Consider the following 25455-nt stretch of genomic DNA (forward strand, 5'->3'; position numbering starts at 1 on the left):
CAGACCTGCAGAGGTGATGTTTTGCTTACATAAAACTGCACCTGTAAATTCAGCCAGCTTTGTGCCTGCTACTGCTAAGATTTGTTGCTCTCTATGTAAAGCTCTGGTTGAAATCATTTGATCTGATTCACTGGATGTGCATCCACACTCCCCCCTCCACCCTATCCAAAATTTTGTCATTTGCCTTTTTCCTTACCTACAGGAGTTCATGTCTATCTATCTGTCTGTCTGTCTCGCGTTATGCAACTTCTTCATTCATAACCTCTCCTCCTGACACTGCTGAAGGGGATGGGGTGGGGGTAAAGTGAGGACGGGGTTAATTCTTATTGGAACGCGCGCAGAGGACCGCGCTCTCGTGCCAGAGGTCTCGCCGGTACAAGTGTTGGTACAGAGGTTGACTCGAGCCAAGCAGCGCGCGCGCTCTGGAAAGCTTCTACTCGGATGTTTAACAAGGGAGAAATAAAAACATTTCTTTTTCTTTTTTAATCTCCAGCACCGGGACGAAGTGATGTTGCATTGGCTCCTGCGCTCTGGATAATAATGGGATAATTTTCCTCCGAAGCCATCAGATGTTTCCAGCGGTGGATTTCACTGTTTTGGAATGTGTTTGATGCGCATTAACCTTTTTTTTCGACATTTCCTCCTCTGGGCTTGCCTACACACTCTGCTTCAGATTTTTGTTTCTGCCACTGGAATATGTGGATTTTTTTTTTTGCGTTTGATTCCACAACCTGTTTAGTAATCAAAAGGCTTGAATGATGAAAATCTTTTGAGATGAAAAGCAGCACTTTTGGGGATCATTTTCTGCTTGTGCGCGGCTCGTGCCTAATCTCGCGCCTCAGCAGCCTGTTGTCTGTGTCCGTGGAGAAACGCACAAGTTTGCCGCGAGCTGGAGCCGGAGCTGGAGCCGGAGTTGGGGCTGCAGCTGGTCTGAGCGGCGCACCAGGGCCACACGCAGGGGGCCAGGAGGGGGACCGACGGAGCTGCCCCGGTGTTCCGCCGTTCTGTGGTTGGACGGGGCATCCGGTGCAGCTGTGGAGCGCGGATGATGAAGACGGTGGTGATGATGATGATGAATGGCCCGGCAGCTCGCGCAGGCACCGGGGTCTCGCCATCATTATGTTTACTGCTGTGCGCTCTTGTCTTTCTCCCGCCGTGCGCTCACTCTCACCCGCAGCCGTGCCAGGTGCTGAAACGGATCGGCCACACGGTTCGGGTCGGGGCTCTGCACGTTCAGCCACGCTTGCTCTCCGCCACCGCGGGCAGCGGGTCTGAGGACTGGGACACCGATCGAGGTTCGACAGGGGACGGGCAGCGGCGAATGGAGTTGGAAAAGCAGGTTAAAACAAGTGCCGGTGCGCCTGGATATGGAAGCCTCAGGACTAGAGGCACCGTTAACAGCCAGCGGGGAGCCAGCAGGAGTAAGAGCCAGGCACGGCAGCGGGAGGAGAACAGCTCGAGGGAGAACCGCGTGTTCGCACCCCGAGACTCGGTCCTGCTCGCGGTCGAGGCTCTGAACCGGGCCGGATTGTTGCCATACAATTTATCCCTGGAGCTCGTCATGGCGGTGGGGTCGGGACTCGGCGAGCTGCCCGCCTTTACCTCCTCCTCAGCGGGGAGTCCCGAGGGCGAAGACCCGCTGTCCTTCTTGGAGAGCGTGTGTCACACCGTGGTCGTGCAGGGGGTTTCCGCCATGATCGCCTTTCCTCGGAACCGGGACGAGTTTGTCAAGTTGGAGTTCGTCTCGCTTGCGCTTCAGGTGCCGGTAGTCAGCGTTGTGCAGAGGGAGTTTACGCGCCACAGTCAGGTAAAAAAAAAGTTATTTCTAAATTACATCTGAGCTGCTGTAGACTGTTGATTTGTGCACTTCTGCATACAGCTGCGGTGGACTGTGTGTGTGCAGGTGTAGCAGATGTTAGGCTGCATTATAAAACACTGCCAGTCATGCCCAGCGTCCAATATGAACACAAAGCATTTTAATTTACGCATAAATAGATGTATCTCATTTTAAAGGCGTGCGTAAGTTCATGGTAAACAAGGCCTAAGTGCCACCAGTGGCCCACATACTTGCTGTTGCTCTTTTCCTCCCTCTCCCCCTCCTACTGTGTATCACACATTCTATCAGATGAAGGACAGCACATTTTTGTCCTCTCTTCTTCACCATTGATTTCACCACTTCTTGGTTAAATGGCCTAAATTAGGCCAAAGTGGCACATAATTTGCGGCAGAAGCTGATGTTCTTGCTTTCCACACAAAGCATCAAATTTGGGGGGGTCTGAGAGAAGCTGCTTCAAACTGAGCCCGAAATTAGGGAGCATGGTGAGAGCGCACGCAGGCTCTGTCCATGGTGCTGGAATCTACAATAAAAGCAGCACAGGGTGATTTTTTTTGCAGAGTGCATTCTGTCTTCTTTTATAGACAATGTTTCCAGTAAAAAATGTTGATTGAAGGCTGTGTGCACCCAGCAGCACATGCCCTGAGGTATATATGCACAGACAAACGCTTTGTTGGTGTGTGTACAGAAGTTCACCTCCATACAGAGGGAGCACAACTGCATAGTGTGGAAAAGAACTTAGTTGGAAGTGCAGCTCTAACTTCAAGTTGTGCTGACGTGTATTGATGTGAGTACAAAGAGATGATGAACTGATTATGATCCCATATATCATAATCATGCTCAATGCTGAGATGTGGAACAGCTGCCCATTTGAGTAGCTCAAATCTCTCACTAGTTTCTGGCCCGTCGTTATGTCTGTACAAGCAAAACCCATGTTTGCAGAGGCGCCCATCAGCGAGAGCAAGTTGGATAACCCCTCTGGCATTTGGCCTATTCCAGTGAATGCACACTGAATAGCACACAGGGAGTCAACAAGACATTTGGAAAGGCGTCACACTGCTTTTTCGATGGGGTCAAGTTGCGCTTCCCTACCTGTTCTCCAAATGGCTTTACAATAGCTTTGGCTGGACGACAGTGTACGGTTCTTTAAACAATATACCCATTTGGCAGGAAAACATCATTATAGGAGCTCAGTCATTAAGTATAATACAGTCAGCAGTGGCATTGTCGTTTTTTAGACCAATGGGCGACATCTTTTTCAGGGTGTCTACAGATATAAGTTAAATTTAAGACTTTTTAAGGGCTTTTTAAAACCACCAGTAAGGAAAATTGGGTTTGTTTAAGTTTAATGTGTTTAATGTTAAGAAAGCTACTATAAATTACTGCAATTCTTCGGTCTGTCCAATAATTGTTAACAGTCATTGGGTCTGTCAGGCTGGAGAATTTTTGCGGTAATGTGACGGAAAACATTTAAGCCCCATTGAATCTGAATTTAAGGCATTTTAAGACCTTTTAAGGACCCGTAGATGCCCTGTTTTTACCACCACGTTTTGTTTCAATCCAGAGCAGCCATTCTGTAACAGTAAACATCACTTTTTGACACATGGTGACATTTTTTAAATTAAATATTTAATGACTCAACATGTCACTTGCCCTTTCTGTTGCTTAGCTTAATGGTAGTTCAGTCAGACAAGTCATGTTTTAAATGTTTATTTCAACAGCAGAACATAGATAGATTTGAGATTTTGAGATTTATTTATTTTTTAAGAAATGGGACAATATGTATTAATAACCAATTATTTGTAAATTAAGATTATAGCCAGGCGGCTAGTTTCCATCTCCAGTCCCATGGCAGGTTGATGTTAAACACAGTAGGCCAAGTGTTAGGAGACCATAGGAATTTTTATATATCAGGTTATAAAGTGCTTGAGTGCTAGTTAAAGTGACGAGTGCTTAAAGGATAACTTTGGTATTTTTCAACCTGGGCCCTATTTCCCCATGTGTATGTGTGCGTATGATTCATAGGTACAACTCGTTCTAAAATTGGTTCAGTATTGAGGGAGGCGGATGCAGCCAGCAGCCGCGAAACGAGCTAAAACGGTAACGGGGGCAAATGCGTCCCGTATAAGTTTGCGCATTAAAAGTGCTTTTTTTCGCCACTGACCGGTTCAGATTGCCAGTGTTATCTCTGTAAATAGCATACTAAGCGTTTCCCTTACCTCTGGGCTGTGTGACATCATCTCGCGAACCAATTTTAGAACGAGTTGTACCTATGAATCATACGCACACATACACATGGGGAAATAGGGCCCATCTTGAAAAATACCAAAGTTATCCTTTAAGTGTCGAGTGCAAAAGTGCCAAGCGCTAAAGTGTCTGCTTGTATAACTACTTGATATATTGCACATTGCTCAAAATTCCACCAAATAGTAAAGTGCTAGATTGAACTACACGATGCCCATAGCACACGAATGCAGGTGTGTGTCTAAATATTGCACAACATTAGCATACATAGGTGTATTATGTACGCACTACTGCATAAAATTGACAATGGTAGATAGAGTTTGGCGTCTAGACTCAGGCCTCATCGCTCCCTGCAGATATGTTTACATGAGATATTGGGGGGTGATGATTAGGCCTATATGTTTCCCTCCAAGTGGATACTGGGGCTGAAAGAGCAATGGCAGTACTGATGCAGGACAGAAGCAGCATAGACAATGACAAAGGGAAGATGTTGCAGCTTAAATAGACCGCCACATTGTGAGGGTGTGTTTTGTAGATGACATATGGTGAGTGTGAATCATTACAGCTCAAGTTGACTGAACTAGCTCACAGGCGTCGCTCTATTAAAGAAACCTCTCCCACAACATCACGTCACACTGAAAAACTAGCTTTAAAATTGCTTAACATTTCCTGATCCGTCCCCCTTATGGATCTATGGTTAAAACAACAGCTACCTGGTTTAGGTTAGAGAAAGGTCGCCTTCATGTTTGATGAAAATCAGCCGTGATGGTTGGTAGAAAACGGGAAGTGAGCGTGGCGAATTTCCCGAACTGAAAAGAGGCTCTTGTGCCAAATACTCTAACTGAAGATTATCTGTAGAGTTTGCAGCTGGAATGAGAGAGACAGAGAGAAAATTATTTAAAAGTGTAAACACTCTAGATTAATGACTGGGATGGTTCATCAATAAGCATTCTCTGGAAAATACACCTGCTGAGTGTGCGTGCGTGCGTGTGTGTATGGGTAGAAATTGCTCTCACAAGTACAAACAGACGCACCTACACACAGACGCATGCACAAAATGATTTAATGTAACTATACACTGTAAACCTTTTTAATTAGGTGGCACTAACAGGGCAGTTATTGCATATCAATGAGAACTGACTAGCGGTTAGAGTGTGTGGGTGTGTGTGTGTGTGTGTTTGACTTTCCACGCACAACCTTCCTGGGAGGGGCAAAGAGCATCATTGTTTATTTTTTTCTCTGTACGAACACACACACACACACACACACACACACACACACACACACACATCCGAACCATTAGTTAGACTGAAGGGTTCTGGGACACTTGCCACCTACTGAGCTATAGTAACGTGTGTGTGTGTGTGTGTGTGTGTGTGGTTTTGTGTTTTCAGGGCAATATCTAATTTCCTGCTCTGTGCACAAGGAAGCATTTCGCTGTTCGCAGTCAGCAGGTGTTTAAAGCCCAAACTGGTTCTCAAGAGTGAAACAACAGGTATCGATAGCAGAGACACCAGCAGAAAGATATTGATTAATTAATGGATGGATGGATGGATGGATGGATGGATGGATGGATGGATGGATGGATGGATGGACGGACATTTGCTCAGCAACAGACAGGCAAACACAGACAGCGCAGTGCCCATGTGTGACTTTTAGAGAGATGGCTTAACTCCCCTCTGACTCAATCTAGTCTTGCTAGCAAATCCCAACTGAAGGCTGACAGCAATTTCGTCCTCAGCTTGTGAAAACATCTTGAATGTCTTGGGAGGATCTCGTTAGTGTTTATTTGCTAACCTCCTTTGACCTTTTCCTAATTTTCCTGCTGCCACATCTCATACTTTAGGTTAAACAAAGTTCACTTTTAAAAGTTTTCTAATATAATAAACCAGCGAGCAACCTTTGGCACTGTATTCTGCCCACATTATGTTATGTAAGTGTTGGAATGATGAGGCTGCATGAGAATATGGAGCTTACGGACCAAAATATAAAGCGACCTCAGAGTAAAGGGACTAGGTGGGTTGGGAGTAGGTGGTGAGAGGCTTTGGAAGCAGCAAAGGGGAGAGAATTTAGCATATAAAAGACCTTGGACTGAGAGACTCCCAGGGACAGGAAACTCCCTGGGAAAGACCAGTTGTCTCTGATAGGAGGACCTAGTTTCAAAGTGGAAGTCTATCCCATGCTGGCCCACAGCTCTAGAGCTTGAGGGGAATTAAGATACAGCATCTTCACAGGCGGCTTGGAGCGCATATGCAAATATTGGTTGCTGCTTAATCCAATTATTTACAAATGTATGCTCTTTGCACTAAAATTTAAATGTGTTGTAGATATTCCCATTATGTCAGAGGGTAGATGTACGAATATGAAGTTGTGCAATGTTAATTACAAATGTTTGAGGTATACACCATGTTGTCAGTTCATGAGATACTTGCGTACAATCTATCCTTGTGTACAAAATTCTTGCACTAAATTCCCCCTTTGCTAAGTTTATCATGTTCAGCTTTTGATTAGATGTGATGCACTTTCTAAAACTGTTTAGAGGTGTTGTATCGGACTGCATTACTTTCTACAGGTGTGACTCACAACTGCATCACAGGCTGTTCTCGTGCATGTTTGTACGTATAGCTATGAAAAGTAATGCACCAGAATTATTAACCCATGTAATGATGAAGGCTGCAATCACATGATAAATGTCCTGACGTGAGTAAAGACTGAAGTTGTATAAAAAACGAAAGTCAGTGTAAGGAGGCAGGTTAGGGTGGTGGATGGGTCAATCAAACATGGCATTTCCCCCCAAGAGACCAGTGTTCATGTCTCGTGTGAAACCAAGTGAGCTTCGTTTTATGTTAAGGTATATGATCACGTTGTCACATTACATAAAGCACATAACTAAAGAAGAACATTAAGAACGTAACGTCACAGTGCCCAACTATGTTTATTTTCCTAAATCTAACCTACATAACTTTATGTTAAGTACATAACATGACAACACCCAACCCTGATTCTTTTCTTAAACCTAATCTAACCTGCACTAGTGCTCATTCATGGGATGGTAATTCATTGCAGTTTGAACATATTTTAAATAGGGCAGAAGGAAGCCATTTCTTTCAAAAAATAAGGCAACAAATTGCACAAGGCATCAAGATCCCAAACTGGCTCAGAGGCCCCAGCATCAGATACCGACACACCAAGGCACTCTTTAGCTTGTGTATGTGACAAACATCGACACTCCAAGCAACTGATGTATATATAGCAAGAAAGTTAGCGTAGAGAAGAGGTCAGGTTGGTGGATAGGTCAAACAAACATAGGACTTTCACCCAAGAGATTGCTGTTCGCATCCTGTGTGAAACAAAAAAGTTACCATTGACTTTGTTTAACTACATAACCTGGTATACTTGATGCATATATTACATTAGAAAGTAACATATTTATTTTAACCCAAACCATGACCTTTTCTAAACCTAACCTAGTACTTTTGTTGCCTAAACCTAAAAATGAAGTACATCTATTTTGGTTTAAGTTTATTTAGAAAAGTGGAAACTGTACATTTCCTGTGCAAACAGAAGTTCATTTTGAAAAGACAGCATGGAAAAGCATGTGTAAGCATGTAACAAGCAGAAACTGGCACATCGTCCTTGAGCATCCAAAACTGATGCTAGAGGGGTAACCTAGAGCCTCATAGTTTGATGCTGAGGGGCACTGATCAGGCAGCCTGGTCTTAATCCCAGGGAGTCAAAATACGCCTCCTTGGGCAATGTGCCAGGCATCATTATCAGGGCACCACTTGGCATCTGTGTGAGACACACCAGGCTTTCCACCAACTCCAGTGTAATCCTATCCATGTCTTTATAAAATGCTCACAGTTTGGATGTAGTTAAAACAATGTGAAAGTCAGCTGAGGGTGGGCAGGAGGGGAGATGGATGGGTCAAACAAACATCTGATGTGATAAACTTTGACCCAAGGTACTGACAACAAACACCAATTGCAGTGTGTGTGTCAAAGCCAGGTGCTTTAAGAGACATCTGTGATCTTTTCCTAACCACAACCAAGTTGTTTTGTTGCCTTAACCTAACCACCAACACCTTCTGCAAGAAACAATGCAAAAGTCTGCCCCCAATATCACTTTAGTAATGCTCCAATCCAAGCCCCAAAATATAACGAGTAGAGATGACATCATGTCAGATCAGGTGTTTGTATTTGAAAAGTTGGGAGTGAGAACTTGTTTGCAAAAACGTCACTGGCTCTGGAACAACTTCATCACAGTTACTAACACTGTTTCACAATTGGGTCATATTGAATGCTTCTAAGCAGAGTCTGTCAATGTCAGCGATCACAATTAGCACTTTAATTTGTGAGCCCCAAATCACTGGCAAACAAAAATAGTCTGGATCGATCCGTACAGCAGCACTGATGAAAATGAACAACAGTTATACATTGAAATTTACTAACAGTCATATGATTGGTATGCAGTATGTGAGGTATTGACGGGTACTTCTGCCTGGTATGCAGCATCTTAACATGACCCACCTTTGTGCTTTGTCTTAACTGTCATGTGCTTCTTATACCCAGCAGTGAGTTTGGGCTAAATTTGCGTTGCACATTTTCACTGAGAAAGTTTTATAAAACACACTTGTGTACACATGGTAAGCCTGAACTTTTCTTTTCAATTAGATGCTGGTAAATTAATTTTCAGATTACGCTGATTAGGATAGATTAGGATATTGGAGTAATTATGTCCTGAGATGACTGATAGGGCTTTGCTGACTATGGGGAGAGTTGCTGGAGTTTCTCATTGTCCCTTCATAAATAACGCTGGCAGTGACATAGAGGCCAGTTGGATGAAAGGCTAAGAGCTATGGGTAGGTCTATGTGGAATTCTGGGTTGGAGCCGTAGGGATTTCTGGCCGTGAAAGGAATTATAGCCCCTGGGATTTTTTGCAACATTTGCAAGATGTTGTTGTTTTGCAAAATCAACAGTTTAAGGATTGTAAGGATTGGGACAGTGCCTCATATGTTTATTAAAGAAACACTTCTGCAATCTTGTAAAAGAACACCAGAAACCCATTTTAAATAGTTTTCACACTTTCCCTACAATGAATCATCCAATCAAGCAAAGATCAATACCGAGTCATTACTAGTTTATTTGATTTGTCCACTGGCTCGTGATTCTGCCGCTCCCTGCAGTTTTTACCGTACAGCAAGGGTTGCAAGTTTCCTCGCATAAAAAAACTCCCAGCAAATGTAGTTTGGCTGTGGAAGTCACAGAAAAAAAAAGGTTTGCGTGATGAAAGAGAGCACAGTGACAACAAAGCTGGGATTTCCCAGTGCATCGAAAGCAGCAGATCTCTGTATTTATGTAAGAGAGCAGGCAGCCGCACTTCCGAGCAAATTTCTCCCTGTTTATTTACATGAGGAACAAAGAGGGGGTTACAGATTTATGGTGATCACAGAGCACAAGTGCTGCAGCTGAGAATAAATCCCCCAATCCTCCTGGGGGATGAGAGGAGGTGAGAGTCTGATGCCCTGTGGACTGCATTACCATTTCTTTCCCTGAAACAGGACTTCTAAAACTGAAATAAAACACATAGTATTGCTTTTGTCGGTGCTTTTGTTGCAGCAATAATCCATCCGTGTATATGCAATACGCAGATGAATAATGATCGTCTGATTTGCATGCCCACTGGGTAGAGTGATTAATGGGATAAATGAAATTAACCAATAGATTAATCTAATGGACTTTAAGTGCAAAGCTAGTGGAAAAGTTGTAAAGTCAATTAAACAGAGTCGCTGAGGGCCTTTTAAGTGTGTGTAGTTCTCTGTGTGTGTGACTGCATGCAGGCCAGTGCATGACAGATTGATTGCCTGGGTGACTGGTATGATGGGGACAGTATGCCAAGGTACACTGAAGCAGATCTGGCAGCTCAGTATTATGGGGATGACTGTGTCAACTTTGAAACATATCTGCTCTGATCTTTTGGCTTACTCCTGCAGGTGCAATGCACTGCGAATGTGTAGAGTACAGTAGGTTTGCGCTGGTCTGATCATAATGGCACTGAGGGAGTCAGCAGACCCATTTGGGGGTATTGCCTTTTTTAGCCAACGATCGACAAATCATCCACATTTAACATTACTGTCAACCATTTTCTATGGCGCATAGTGTTTTTAGGATTATTGTCCAACCGCTGGGAAGCTGTTTCAGTTGATGTAAATCCGGTTTGAAAAAGACTGTCCTGTTTAGTTCTGTTCAATAGAACTCAAGTTCATTTTCCCCCTCAGTGCGGTTTGTTTGGGCAGGTGTGAACACAGCAATCGCACTTGGGTGTCCACCAAACAACCTGACAGAGACCTTCTTGAAACGGTGGTCTTGGTCCGGTTACAAACAAACTCTGGTGCGGTTTATTTGTGGTGAGAACATGTTCTGACCTCGATCTGAACCAACTGCAGTCACATGACACATTGTTTGGGTTAAACATGAGCATGTTACAGTCCTGGAGGATTATTAATGTGCACCTCCTCCTGTGGTGCCTTAATATGCACATTCAGCACATCCAATGCATCAAAACATTGTTTTCTAGTTGGAGCCGTGCCTCGTTTTCAAACTGTATGGTTTGACTAAAATGAACAATGACAGCAATATAGTCCACGATGAGCAGCGCTAAAATCAACCTGCGTAGTTGTCCCTCCATTGTGACATTAGAAAGTGTCACATTTATCTTGCAAGTGTACTCTTCTTCAACGTTTGCTTTACTTCCTGGATTTGTCCTGTAGGGGTCTGCAGGGGTCTTATGTCGTTATTGTGGGTCAAGTTTTGTTTGTCCCAATGGGCCGCCAATCATGCAGTATTTTGCTAAAAGAGAAGGGAATTGACTGTTGATTTTTTGTAGGTAAGAGCTGTTTAAATGTGTAATTTTTGGTAGATACTTCCACTGGGAGTATTTAAGGATGGAGGAATGGAGCACCCACCACAGCAATTGAACACCCTGTCTGCAGTCATTTTGACTTTACCAGCAGACTTCACTACAAGCCGATTGGCTGTTGAACAGGTGACAAGCTTTACCTTCTAAAACTAGCTGACTGCGATTTGACCAGCGGAGTTGCAGGTGACGCCATCAGCCGGCTTGAGTCGAGTTCAGACTGGCCAGTCCACACCGTTGCAACTTTTCTCTGCAACGTTCTTAAACGGTTTTGTCTCGTCACAAATCTTTAGTCTGAACCGGGCTTTAGGAACAAACGTACTCATTTTAAGCCAAACCATGATGTTTTTTCAGACTTAAATTGTGTGCTTTTGTTGCCGAAACCTAAGAAAGTTCTTCACCTACACCTTAGGTTTCTTGTTTCCTGTACATTTCCTCTGAATAGGAAGTCAATTTTGAAAAGACACAAGTCATGTAACAAGCATCACATCATCCCTGTGCCTCCAAAACTGGCACAGGAGCATCATAGTTAGACATGTAGGCCACAGTATGTATGTAACGATTTGGGAGTGAGAATGTGTAATACAAGCTAGAACTGGGATCCTGTTCATTTCAGATTCCCAACAATATGTAGCGTAAATTCAAACCAGAATATGAATTTTTTAAAAGTGTGTGTTTATTATAGTCACCCTATCTCTATCCTCAGCGAAGGTACTGCCGAAATGTTTTTTGAATATAAAGCAGAGCATAATCAAGCCTCCCATGTTGGTATCTTTCTTGAGCATTTAGCCATTTGGTGGATGGGTTTCATTGCAGCGCCTGACACCACTATGAGACCACACTTTTATCATTCCTGGTCCAGGTGGAAATCACGCCACTGCCGTGCTCCTACCCATTGATCTGTCCGAGCCTCATCAATCAACTGATGAACTCATGAATTGCAAAGCAGAGGTGTGAATTAAATTAAGTGGTCCACGTACAGTATGTGGAAAGCGCCGCCGAGTTTCTTCAGGGGTTTTAGGTGTTGCTTAAAATACAAATAGGATACACATAAAAATAGCTGTAGCGTATTTCTTATGATGTGAATAATGATATTCATGGGAGCAGGTAAATGGAGGCTGAAATCTATTATATCCAGCAGACTGTGTTTGTTCTTTAGGAACAAATTGAATTCTAAGATAGAAAGTAATTCTGCTGTCGGATTTATAACCTTTCTTTCTTTCCTTTATTCTTCTCTTCTCCGCTCTGCTTCATCTGTTTCTCCCTCCTGGTGTACCATCCTCCTATTCTACACCTCTGTAACCTTCTTCCCTAATGTTCCACCTATAACCTCCTCATCCTCCAACGTCCTTTTGTTGTCCTTACTTTGCCTTTCTTTATCTAATTCTCTTTCTCTCTACCCTTCATTGCAAAAAACATCCTCTGATTTTCTCCGATGTCTCTGCCCTCTATGAAATCTAACTGACCCCCTCTAACCCTTTGCCCTCTCCATCACTGCTTGTTTATCACTCCCATCACCCTTGCATTTCCATTCCCTCTATTTTCTCCTGTTTGTTTAACTGTCCCTCATCTTTATCCCATCTGTCCAATTCCATTTCCGATACTCTTTCCCTTCTCAAATCACTTGCCCATTCACCCGTTCACCTTTTTGCAATCTCCCCACAGAATCCCCTCCATTTCCAAATGGCGATGCGGACCGTGGAGGCCCCGCCATCCCATCTCCTCCACACGCTCCTGATGATGAATGGCTGGTGGGACATCAGCATTCTGCTCTGTCAGGAATGGGACATTAGCGACTTCCTCCTCCTAATCAAGAACAACACCCGCTTCCACCTGGGTAATCTTGTCAATCTGACAACCACCGCCTCAACCTTTTCACCGTCTTCATCTTCATCAACGCACTCCGGAGTGGCAACAGGAGCAGAGGCGTCATCATCGTCGTCTTTGCCTTACTTCTCCCCCGCTGCCTCATCCTCTGCTTCTTCCTCCACTTCCTCGTCTAAATCAGACCAACAGCAGGCTCTCATGCGGCAGCTGGAGGCCCTGAGAGAACCTTCGAACACGAGAGGAGTGGTGACATTTGGGTGCGAGATCCGCGAGGTGCGGCGTCTGTGGACACTGGCCAGTCGGATGACGCTCCCTGACTTTCACTGGGTTTTGGGGGACAGCCAAAATGTGGCCGAGCTGAGAACAGAAGGGTTGCCACTGGGGTTACTGGCACACGGGGTCATGGGGTCCCCTTCTCTGGATCACTACGTGCACGACTCAGTGGAGCTGGTTGCGCGGGCGGTGGGCAGCGCAGCCCAGGAGAATCCTGCCCTGGCACTCATACCTGGAACTACTAACTGTATGGATGTACAACAGAGCAACGGCAGCTCGGGGGAATACCTGTCAAGGTAGGGACTCATACAAATGCTTAACTCATAAATACGCCCTTACATTCTCACAGACTAAATTCAGCAACCACATTATTGATATTATGTGTTGAGGGCATGGATGATGTGATGATTTAATGACATGATTTTGATTGTTTCAGCAACATGACGTACCATTTATGCATTTATGTGAAGACAACAAGCACTTAAAAGGAAGATTAGGCAGCATAAACAACACTGGGAAAAAAAGATAATGATAGCTTCAAGGCCAAAAAGTGGTTTTGCATCTTTAAGCACATTTTTTACAAACCACACATAAGATCAGAGCTAAGCCTCTTTGTAAACCATACTGTTGTGTTTTAGAAATGTGAATGCATTTTTTCTGTGCTCTAGGCATCTTTGAGTCTCCATTCATTTCTATATTGTTAAAAAAATCTTCTTCTGGTCGCTTGGGAGCAGCAGAAACAGGCTGCGAACTTAACACTGATACAGCTTTTGAGTTGAGATGGCAAACTTGTTAACAAACAGTCCCCACCAACTCCTGAGGGAAATATCTGGCTCTGTATAACTAAGGGGAACTGTAGTGACCCCTAACACATGTGTAGTCATTTCATCTATTGTCATTATACACCCTGTGTCCTCATATGGGGCCATCACATTTTACTTGGTTTACTTGACCTTATACTTCACTCTACGTAATGTAGACCTGTTGTTCTCATTCGTGGACACTTTTATGTGCCATCTAGTGGTAGTAAGAGCACAGTAATCCATGTAAAACCGTCCATGTAAAAACAAGATGGCAGCCATCTCTGCCAAGGCAGTCAGCAGCCAATCCCGACACAAAAGTGGACAAGGTCCAAAACCTGATCACATTTTATGACTGAAACTTGTTTATTTATTTTTAATAATGGCTGCAGTTTGATGTGATTTGACCTATTTTAGCAACAGTAAGAGGCTAAGACACCGTTAATTAAGAAGTACTCATTCAAAGACTTTATTGTCGTCTTATTTTAGGACACTGGAACTTAATTATCGTTGACAGTTTAGTTGTTACAAGGGTAAAATATCTGTTTTTTCATTGTGATCATTATTAAATCACAAAAACATAACTCTCTCTGTAATAAATTGGAGATTGAACTTAGGTCATCTCCACCCAGCAGCCCTACCTCCCACCCCTCACACCATCTTTCTCCACTGTGCCGTTGACGTATGTGATTCTGCTTCCTGGTTCTACTTTGAGTCCTCTATAATCCTTTTGTTGTGTTAGAATTTACATATCTCACACTGTGCAGATGTTTGATCACAGTCCAGCTGCCATGTCGCTCTGGAATTCCCCAACGAAACACACATTTATGCACATCTGTGAAGGCGCGTGCATGCACAAGCGCGCCGTGTATATGAATGAACGCGATACACACTGCAGCAATTTGGTTAAATGATAACATGTGATGAATTGCATTTAGCAGCAGCGCCTTAATCTGCAGCCGGGCCACTTTGCTTTATAGTGCTACAGTGAGATAAGAGCGGTGAAGAGTGTGTGATCACACACCACTGCATTACCATTAAGAGTCTGACCTTTCCTGCTGTGATTCTATTCAAAACACCTGAATCAGCAGAATGGTTGTAAATTATTTGAATGTGATGAGCCCGTAGAGGCCGGGAGAGATTTCTGATTGTGTTTACATTCCTTTGGTTCATTTTAAGCTGCTGTAAAGTCTTAATTAGTCTCTCAGTGTTTTACATATCACAGAACGAAGAACCAGGATTATAAGAGGCCTGTCATTGACCTTGTGAAGGCAGGGGATTTACCTGAAGGGGTTTAGTTTCCCGTGTTGGATACAGGGTCTAATCCAAAATGTTACACACACCTGGGATTTGCAATAGTCAGCCATGTGCCTGGCTAAAGAAATCTGTATATTTCACATAGCAGTATATGATTTACTAACCAGCTTTGGATGATGGGGAAAAGAAAAGGATGTATATTTGTATGTGACCTGCAAAGATTTTTTTAAAGGCTGTTTTCTCTCAGAATTTTTTTTTTTTTTTTTTTTTTTGTAATTCAATTTTTAGTAAAGCCGTGGGATTGTTTGGACTGCCGCATCACATTCAAGCTACAACGATTAATAGATGTTGACTTATTGTTCTTTTTCCAATTTCCGTATGTCTCTGCAGGTTATAAAGATTGGCAATAAATTGAATCAGGGTCGTGATCATCATCTATTACCATTAACGTTTGTTGTGGAGTCTAATGATTTTATTAGTTTCCTTTTCTTTTTGAAATGGTCTTTAATCTGATTGTGTTGGCAGCGTAGTTTAGCTGTCAGATACACTGACCTTTCTTGGGTATATTTTTCTGACCTGTGTGGAGTTTTCAAGCAGCACCACCTGTGGGTGCAAAGAGCTCTTTAAGATGTTAAAGTGTGTGAAACAAGTGTTTTTGTTGTCTCCAGTGTAGCCATAGTTTTTTTTCCTTACATCTCACCTTGTCCATAGTTTTCTAAGTACATGCCATGACTGTTTCACAATGACAGAGGGCTCGGGGGCTGCAGACCGCCTGGGGGAGGAGTGAGATATACAAAGGAGTTGTCTGGCAAAAGGTTGGAGTTGACTGTCCTCAAGTTTCTGCCGAGGAAGAAGCTGATATTTGCACATAAAAGTTGCTAAAAGTGTGACTTCCTATATTTTGAAAGCAATTTTGACTTATTTTGCTTCAGGGCTGACATTTAGACACAGGGTACATTAAAGTTTGATATCATTTTATAATAATGCTATTTTTATTAAGTCTGAGTTCAGCTGAGGATCTGGGGATGAGAGTGAGATGGTTGCAAGTTTGGGAAATAACAGTGCGCATGATGAGGTTTTAGAGAGGTATGAATACCTGCAGGCCCATATTTTAATTTTACAGAAAATTTAAGCTTAAACCCCTGATTTTCTTAAACACGGTACATTTAAATACAGTATATACCAGTGATCTTAGTGTGTTTTCACACTTGGTCCTTTTCAGCCCTCTAAACAGACTCAGAGTGATGACTCAGCATTTTTTTGTGCATATATGAACACTTCAAAAGAACTCAGACCCCACAGAAGCGAACCGAACTCAGACCGTCTCGGGAGGTGGTCCAGGTTTGCTTTGCTCTTTGCCATTGTATTTAGCCCTCTAAATCACATGCTGGTGCGCTCCAACACATTCTCGCTCCGACCTCGTCACATATTGACATTTTGGTCATGGACTTTCCATGTCCAAGGTACCCTGGGTGCGTTGGTTGTTGATGTTCTGTGATGACACCGTGTAAAGCTCTCCTCTTTCAAGATACACTGCCGTTTTCACAGGAAATTTAACGTTTACATACAGTCTCTGTCAAAATAAACACGCCACGTTGGTACAACACTGGGAATTGACATTTTTTACTTTAAAAAAACAGGGTTTGGCTTTAGAACCTTACGGGACACAAACACAGCTCTCTCAGGTGAAAGTCATGGTTGTTGGACGCATCCACCTTCCCTCATGCCCGCCCCATTCGGACTTTTGCCCCCTGAACTTTCGTCCTTGTCCCGCCACGTTTCCCCCTGATGCCACTGGGCAACGTTAAACTGTAATAACAACTGGCTGCATATCATGCCAACATTAAAGGACAGCTTTTTTTCCGTTGGTTTCTGACACCGCGAGTCACTGCCCAAGCACCAGATTTTGACGGCTTCGGAGTGAGACCAGGCTTGCTATTGCATTGGGACACTTGAGAAAACAATTAAAACCACAATGGCCTGTGACGCTTGCATGGACGCAGGATGAGGAGCAGTTTGGTCCACGAAAGATATGGAAGAATACATCAAACAGCAACAGTCTACAGCACACAGACACACTAAGGTTTTCCTACAATTTCAAGTTAATCTGAAGGTGAGGGGCTTCATAACCACACTGCAGTGCCACGTCAAAATAAAGACAAAGCCATATGAATATATATATTATATATAGGCTATAGTGTGGACAGAAAGAGGACAGAGGCCCCATCAGAGCTGAAGTTGACCAGAAAGAGAACTGAGTCTTCAAATTAACTGACAATGTCAACACAAAAAGACCTGAGTCCTGTTCTGTTGGTCCACTTTTTGGTGCACTTTAAAAGGGGTGGGTTCTGTTCGGACAATATGTGAAGACACCCTGAGTATATCTGTTTCAGTGGTTTAAAAAAAGTTGCTTAATGCAGGTGTATTAATAAAAGTTAGACTGATCAAACAGAGGCTGATGTAAAAAGAACCTTTGCTCCAATAAAGGTACAAACAACGTGTAGTTGTTCTATATCTGCTGTAACACAGGAAAGTAAGTAGTCACAGATAATGGCCTGAGGATAAGACATGAGATGAACAAGTTGTTAGTCAAACATTTGGCATGAGAAAAGAGAAGCAGGTGTTAAAAGGAGGAGCTGACAAATAGGAGACGTTTGCCTTCAAACAAAGCAGCTAAAAAAAGTGTCAGCGAGAGCGCGTCACAGTTGTTCAGTGCAGTTTATGTCACTGCCTCACAGTCCTGTTCTGGTGCACCGTGCACTTTGTAGGTGTGAGGCAGTGTGCAGGGCTGGAGTGAGTGACTGTAAACTGCTTTAAAGTCTCCACCTGTTACAAGCAAATTGCTGCAACAAGGAAATCAAAGCACTAATTAGACGCTACAGTTAAAAAATCATCAATCGGCCAGCATCCAGCTCAGTGGCTTTTTGTTGTTGTGCTTGTTGTGTTTGGAGAAACTGAAAAGTGTGGTTAACACTGTCTCACCAAGATTACACTGATTTAAGACAGTGACATGCTGTCAACAGGCATGATGACGTGCCGAAGTTTATACCTCTATTTTCCTTAGTGAAAACCTATTGTGCAGAAAGTAAATTAAACTCTCATGTTTTTATTAGACTTCAATGGAAATGAAAGGGTCTTAACTTTTTCTTGAGTAGTTTTGGCACTTAAAGCTAAAGATTTGAAAAAAGCAGCTTACAGTGCTAAAAATTAGGCTAACGTCTCCGTCGAACAAGTAAACAAGTGCATTGCAGACAAAAAATGTTTCAACGCCGTCGAACCACACAAAAAACTAACGGCAGCTTTCACAGTCATAAGCCAGCATTGGCATACAGTTATCCATGTCACAACATCCACGATAAAAACGGAATATTACCTGTTCAACAAAAACTCCGCTGTATCAGCATCACTTTTCAGGCCCAGATCTTGCCGGAGCTTTCTCCATCGGTCAAAGGATGACCCGATGTTTACTCTGCTTTGAGCCCTCAATTTGTCGCATTTCCTCTTTGTTTGACTTACGCTTCCTTTCGGCCTTTGCCGGTGGGGCAAGCAGAGGCCGCTTGCTGCTGTCGCTCTCTTTATTTTCCATATCAAAACTCGTGTAGCTGAATCGCTCAGGGCCTTACAAACCGCTCGCACTTTCAAATACGGAGGGGGGTTGGGACGAGGCGAGACGAGGAGCAGAGGAGTGTCAAAATGGAGCGAGGGGATTGGACGGAGGGTAAGAGAGAGAGAGAGAGAGTGCAAATTTGAGCAAGGGGTAACTCCCATGCAGACCGGATGGCTGTGATCGGTCAATTTCCTTGCAGGCCTGCAGCTGCCAGAGAGAATGGATTTTTTTGGTTCCTTTTGCTCTTCACATTGTGTAGCTAGCACTATTGGGCAATAACCACCATCTAAATGATGTTAATAGTAATGATCAATCTTTCTAAATGTAGACCATAGCTTTAAATTACATTAAAATTAGGGCTGTCTATGATTATTTTTTTAACTGTGATGAAGTGCTGAATGTTTGAAATTCTATTATTTTTCATTTCAGAACAGTTTTGAATACCATATTGACAAGGTAAAGCAATTCTTAACAGGTTGTCTTGATTCGGAATTAACTCAATTGCAAGGTTTGATGCTTTTTAAATAAAGTGGCATCCAGAGTCACATCTGACAAATTATTAAATAGAAAGAAAATAGCTGTATCAAACCATAGACCACAAAACAATAAAGCACAAAGCAAATGATGAAATATATCACCAAAAACCAGCACTGCACAAACAGATTAGTTCAGTCCAAGAGATGTATTCAATCAGCAGACAAACAAAGCAACCTTGGTGTGTTTGTGTGAAAAATCATCCCACAATCTGAGGATTTCCATCCATTGAGTCCATTTTTTATTTTCCCTAAGGTGTGTGGAAAGGGACAAACATAGCAGCACCTGATCAATACATTAACGCTGACAGCCCTCATGTAAAATCAAGTTGGTTAGTCTTGATAAACATTGAAACTTCAGGACCAGTTCTGTGTTTTTCAAATGGAAGACTTGAGCTTTGAGTGTTGTAGCATATACAAGACTTAACATGGAGTTGCACATTTGAGGGTTTACTCACGAGAAAGCCAAAGACTTTGTAGTGTGTGACAAACAAGCATTTTAGGTACTGTACATACTTTCCAAGTGTTATTTCCTGCCATTCAGACACCGAGCTCAGAGAACTATTGCTTCTGCTCACATAAACAAATTTGGCCTGAGCCAACGCCAGATCATTTAGCTGAAGTCACGTCAGGATAACAACAACAGTTTAAGCAAGGTCATCTCCTACACTGTATATTCCCCCCTCTGAGGGTCATCCAATCCCATCAGTCAATTAAGCCTTTATTCATTTAAACAGTTCAACCATCAGCCAGTGCAAGTGTTTAAATTGGCTCATCACGTATTTAGAATTTGTTTAGTATCAGTTTAGCATTAATTTAGCATTTGTTCAACATTTGTTGTCTGTTGGGAAATTCCCCCACGGCCCCCTTACTGTCCTACATTAAATTTGTCATTGTAATCCTATCTAAAGGCGACCACATCTTCCACTTGCACTGACAGATTACATAGTTAACATAGATTATTCACTACAGAGTTATAAATGTAATGTAAGCACGGCAAAACATTCTTCAAAGTTAGCACTCACCTGCCTTGTGCAATTATGTGTAATTCAGCACTAAGTTATAAGTATGCATATAAATGTTAGCATGGATTTAAAATACAACCCTTTAGGGACTGAATACATGAAATACCACAACCACCAATCAGAAACAGCGTACACTTTGTAGTATATACTCATAAAAAAATACTAACCCTAATACTGATATTTTTGCGTTAAATTATTAAAGGACTTTAAAGATGGTGCTATTTTATTATTTTAAAACTTTAACCAGGTGAAGACACGGTGAAATTCACTATAATTTAATTTAATTTAATTTTATTTTATTTTACTTTTTAATTAAATTTAATTTAATTTAAATTACATTAAAATAAATTAAATTAAATTAAATTAAATTAAATTCAATAATTAATTTAATTTAATTTAATTTAATTTAAAAATTAAAAATTAAAAATTAAAAATTAAATTAAATAATTAATTTAATTTAATTCAATACTACATTTGTACTGTTTATTTAAACTAATATTAATTTATACTCTTGTTGTGTTTTAACACATTTAGAGATCCATAGTTAGTGTATTACCTACAATACATGGCGGTCAGCATGCAAGAAGCAGGCAGGCGTACTTGGCACAGAAGCCAAGCTATGTACTGCTATGGACGCCACGTGAGGTCGGTTAGGAAAGTCACATTATGAGACAAACTAAAGCTGTTAAATTGCTTTCTTCGAAGCCACCAGACTCCATTTACAGAGAGAGTAATTTTACTTCACAGCACACAGGAGTTGCTGGTCTACCAGTGCCACAATCACTGAATTGAATATGGCATCCACAGCTGTACATTGCTTAGTGTCCATGGTGGTACTCAAGCCTGCTACTCCAAACTCAGAGCATAAGATCGATAACACACAATGTAATGTCAGGTCATGTGGGAAAACGTTTGTAAAAAGGCTTGGAAAAATAACATTTTGATGCTAGAACACACATACTTCAACCAAAAATTGAATTACCTTGTTGTTGGCCCTCTTTGACACCAGTGTTTCCCTAGCTACTGACCCCTAAAACTGAAGCTATGTCTATTTGTGGCCTCTTTTCACATTTCTACAGGAATGTTCTCAAAATCCCAACCCCTACTCTTCAAACACCTGCTGTCATGTCCTTTCATTTTCAGACATTTCTGTTGCAGTGAGAGGACTGCCGACACTTCTGTGTTAAGAGCTTTAGTATCAGGTGCTCTGGTGGATGAGCTGACCTGGAGAGAAGTGTTGTCAATAGTGTTGAAGCCAGAAAGCAGGTGACAGATGAGCAACAGAGAAGCTTTAGCAGTTCTCACGCTGGACAGTGAAACCCTCCAGGGAATCTATTGCATGATTATTACGGACTTACAGTTGCAGCAGAGTCGCTGGCCGAGACATAAACCATTCACAGGGGGAAATAGCTGATGACATATGGGGGTGTTTGTCATCAGATAAGGGTAGTGTCATAGAGGATTATGACAGGTGAGGCTCTGTAGAAACCACCAGCTAGACGCTAAACTAGTTCCAGTGTGACCAAGCAAGTTAGGAGCCAGGTGTTATTTGCAGGGAGAAAAAATCCACAGAATTAACAGCTGCTTGAAAATGTTTGATATAATTTTACTCTATTGAAATAGCAATTAAAAATAAATGCCTTTTTATCCAAACAATAAAAGTAGCTTGTTAAACAGTTAAAGAGATGAAAAATAAATAGTTAAAAAATGACATATATAAGGAAAAAAACAATCAGGGTTATAGATCAAGGCCGAACTAATTTGGATAATAGAATCTACATACAGCTGCTCAAAGATTACTAACTGGAAACAGCAACATTTGGCCAGATGTTTTCCTCCAGGCTATGTGATAAAACAGGTGAGCAGGTGTCAGATAAGGGACTTCCACATGGATGGTGAATACGTAATGGATGAGAGGGTTGTTAGGGAATGCCAAATACAAACAGGGAGTAATTTGAGGTCAAATAAGTGTGTGCTACTCATTAATTAAGATGCACCGGGCCATGTAGTTATTTGAAGAAAAAAAAAACAAATCCAGTGGTATCAGATAGGGCTGGCATCGAATATTGAATTATTTGTTTGTTGGGTAGAAATTTGGCTTTTAATTTTTGGACTGGGATGTTTTTTTTCCTTTTTCTGTTTCACAGTGCTTTGTCAGGCATTGTCTCAGATTCAGAGCCTGTTATTATGATCATTTATGGAGGTCTATAATTTATCCATGCTAAGGAAAAATTGTCACAAGCTGTTATTATGTCACACAAAGTGCATGGATAGGATGTCGTCCAACCAAACCCCTCAGGATTACAAACACACCAAAGCCTTTTATTGCATCACAATAACAATGTAGAGCAATACAAACTACGATACTGGAGAATAACAGAATCCTAAAAAATGAATGCCTTTAAAGTCCCCCTATAGACATGTTTTATGGTATGTAAAAAATACTACTTAATAATGTATTTATATTATGATAATTTATTGAATCTGTTTCCCCGTTGTATAGTGCATCCTGTGTTAAACGATACTTGGCTTTCATATTAGTGTAGTACCTAATCTTGCCCACAGTACATTTGAATATCAAGGACTGGCTGCACAAAACACCTTAAGTTTTCTCCTTAAGTATGACACTTGAGAGCTGAGGGACTTATTTAAGGATGTTGAACAGATTCCCTTAAAAGGTTTCCTTAGTTGAGGGAAGGCATTTACTGCACTGAAAGAGATTTTCCAGTTGTAAAAGTTTCCATAGATATTGTTTGTTTGTTCTGATTTATTTAGTTTATTTGTTTATTTTGTGAGGAAATTGCAATTAAAATGAAATCAGTCAGATCTATAGAGTAAAATCAAAAGCATATCCACTGGCTTCCCGCAGTTGTGTTGTTGTTGTTTTACTATACTGTGGTTGCTAAGGACTTTTGTGCAAAGGGTTAGGGATTACTTAAGTATAAGACCGAGACAAGGAGAAAACCTCAAATACTTAAGGGTATTTTAAGGGTGCATTCAGACCTAGAGTTGTCTTGCTTTGTTCTCAATCAGGGACTAATATTGTTAAAATTGCATAATTGCCTAGAGTTGGTTCGTGTTCTCCGAACCAGATCAGATGCCTTGTGTGAGAAAGCTGCTCTTGATTGGTCAGAATTTCCATGTGGGAAAAATCCAGGAAGTAAACCAAATGTTGAAGAAGAGTACACTTGCAAGATAAATGTGACACTTTCTAATGTCACAATGGAGGGACAACTACGCAGGTTGATTTTAGCGCTGCTCATCGTGGACTATATTGCTGTCATTGTTCATTTTAGTCAAACCATACAGTTTGAAAATGAGGCGCGGCTCCAACTAGAAAACAATGTTTTGATGCATTGGATGTGCTGAATGTGCATATTAAGGCAGTACAGGAGGAGGTGCACATTAATAATCCTCCAGGACTGTAACATGCTCATGTTTAACCCAAACAATGTGTCATGTGACTGCAGTTGGTTCAGATCCAGGTCGGAACACGTTCTCACCACAAACGAACCGCACCAGAGTTCATTTGTAACCGGACTGAGACCACCTCTTCAAGAAGGTCCCAGTCTGGTTGTTTTGGTGCACACCTGAGTGCGATTGCTGTGCTCACACCTGCCCAAACAAACCGCACTAATGGGGCAAATGAACTTGAGTTCGATTGAACTAAACCAAACAGGGCAGGCGTGAAAGCACTCTAAGAAAACCTAAAGGGAAAGACTTTTTGTGCAACCAATTGTTTTTTGAGGAAACCTTAACTTTACAGAAAACTCAACTGACTCAAACTCAACTAACTGAAGGTGTTTTGCGCAGCAGGCCCCAGACATTGCCCTTGACAGTAGAGGAATGTGTAACACCTCTAGTGACAAACTTTGCACAGATACAAGTCAGTATAGTCAAGGTCAGACATTTAAAGGGAAATAAACAGAAGAAAGGGGGACTTTAATTAAACCAAACACGTGTTGCAGTGCTATGCCGTCCACCTTGGCCCGGTGCAGAGAAATGTCCGGCCAAGTCCTTCCTGAGTCATGTTCAACTGTTGATTGAAATGTAAAATGTCCCAGGATCAATTTTCCTCTGCATTATTCGAATATTTATAGACTAAATATTCTGCCATAAATAATGTATGCTATGAATGAAAGATGAAACGAAACTAATCTAATAATGTAGAAAGATTAGCATTCCATTATAAGAAATCAGATGATTAATTATTCTTTATTTCAAACAGGGTTAATCAGTTATTGCTGGCTTTTCTGCTTGGCTAATTAATTAATTTATTACTACTTTCATTTCCATCTCTCTCTCCATTCGCTTTCTCGGGCTTCAATCAGGCTGTACCATGGAAACATTCCTCTGGTCACACCCAGATCGTTTTAATTTATTGAGCATTTACTGAGCACTCTAAGAGCTGCGCTTTTTGGTCATTCATTCAGTCGGTCCTATGGGAAAAATCATTCAAGGCACATCACTTACCATTATGTTTATGAAATAGCCCAAAGGGAACCCTGGAGTATACTGTGTAGTGCAGCACAGTGATGGCACAGTGACAGGAACTCTGCGTCCTATGAGCAGAGACTTCCTCCTCTCAACTCCCGGGCATTACAATTACATACTAATATGTAATCATCAGGCAAAGAATATGATCACATTTTTGGAAAACTGAAAGAGTGATTCCAGAGAGAAGCAGACAGAGGGGTCTACAGTCTGTGTTTGAAGGATATATCCAGGATGTCAAACTGACTCAGCAGCAACAACAGGTTAAAAAGACAAAGATAGTTAGAAGCTAAAGCCGAACTATAGGCTACAGATCACAGTGTAAAAGTGAACCACCACATCACTGCTGATCGCCACACAAGACAATGAATATAAAGGGAAACTTAGCTGATATTGAACCAGCTGTGTGGCATCGCAGTGTGTGCAGATGAACGGTGTTGCCAGCACCCAGACCTCAGCATCACCTGAAACACAGCTGGTTGAATATGAGCAAAGTTTCCCTGCTTCCCTTCACTGGTTCCTGTACAGCAGGGTCGGTCTTTGTTTCACTGTTATAACCATTAAAAAGCAAAAGCAGCATGTGTATACATTCAGTAGGCTATATCTTCAGTAGCTAGCTAGCTAACCCTACACTTTTCAGGGTTT

General features: G+C 41.9%; 1 protein-coding gene across 1 annotated transcript in view; it reads left to right on the forward strand.

Moving 5' to 3' along the window:
* Positions 1 to 920: 920 nt before the first annotated feature.
* Positions 921 to 25455, forward strand: part of grin3a (glutamate receptor, ionotropic, N-methyl-D-aspartate 3A) — a 72340-nt gene continuing 47805 nt past the window's right edge. Inside the window, exons 1-2 of the mRNA XM_050052557.1 lie at positions 921 to 1807; positions 12660 to 13390. Coding sequence (XP_049908514.1) covers positions 1046 to 1807; positions 12660 to 13390 — 1493 coding nt within the window. The 5' untranslated portion in view covers positions 921 to 1045. The remainder of the gene's footprint in view (positions 1808 to 12659; positions 13391 to 25455) is intronic.

This window comes from Epinephelus moara, chromosome 9 (genome assembly GCF_006386435.1).
Source record: "Epinephelus moara isolate mb chromosome 9, YSFRI_EMoa_1.0, whole genome shotgun sequence".
NCBI lineage: Eukaryota > Metazoa > Chordata > Actinopteri > Perciformes > Serranidae > Epinephelus > Epinephelus moara.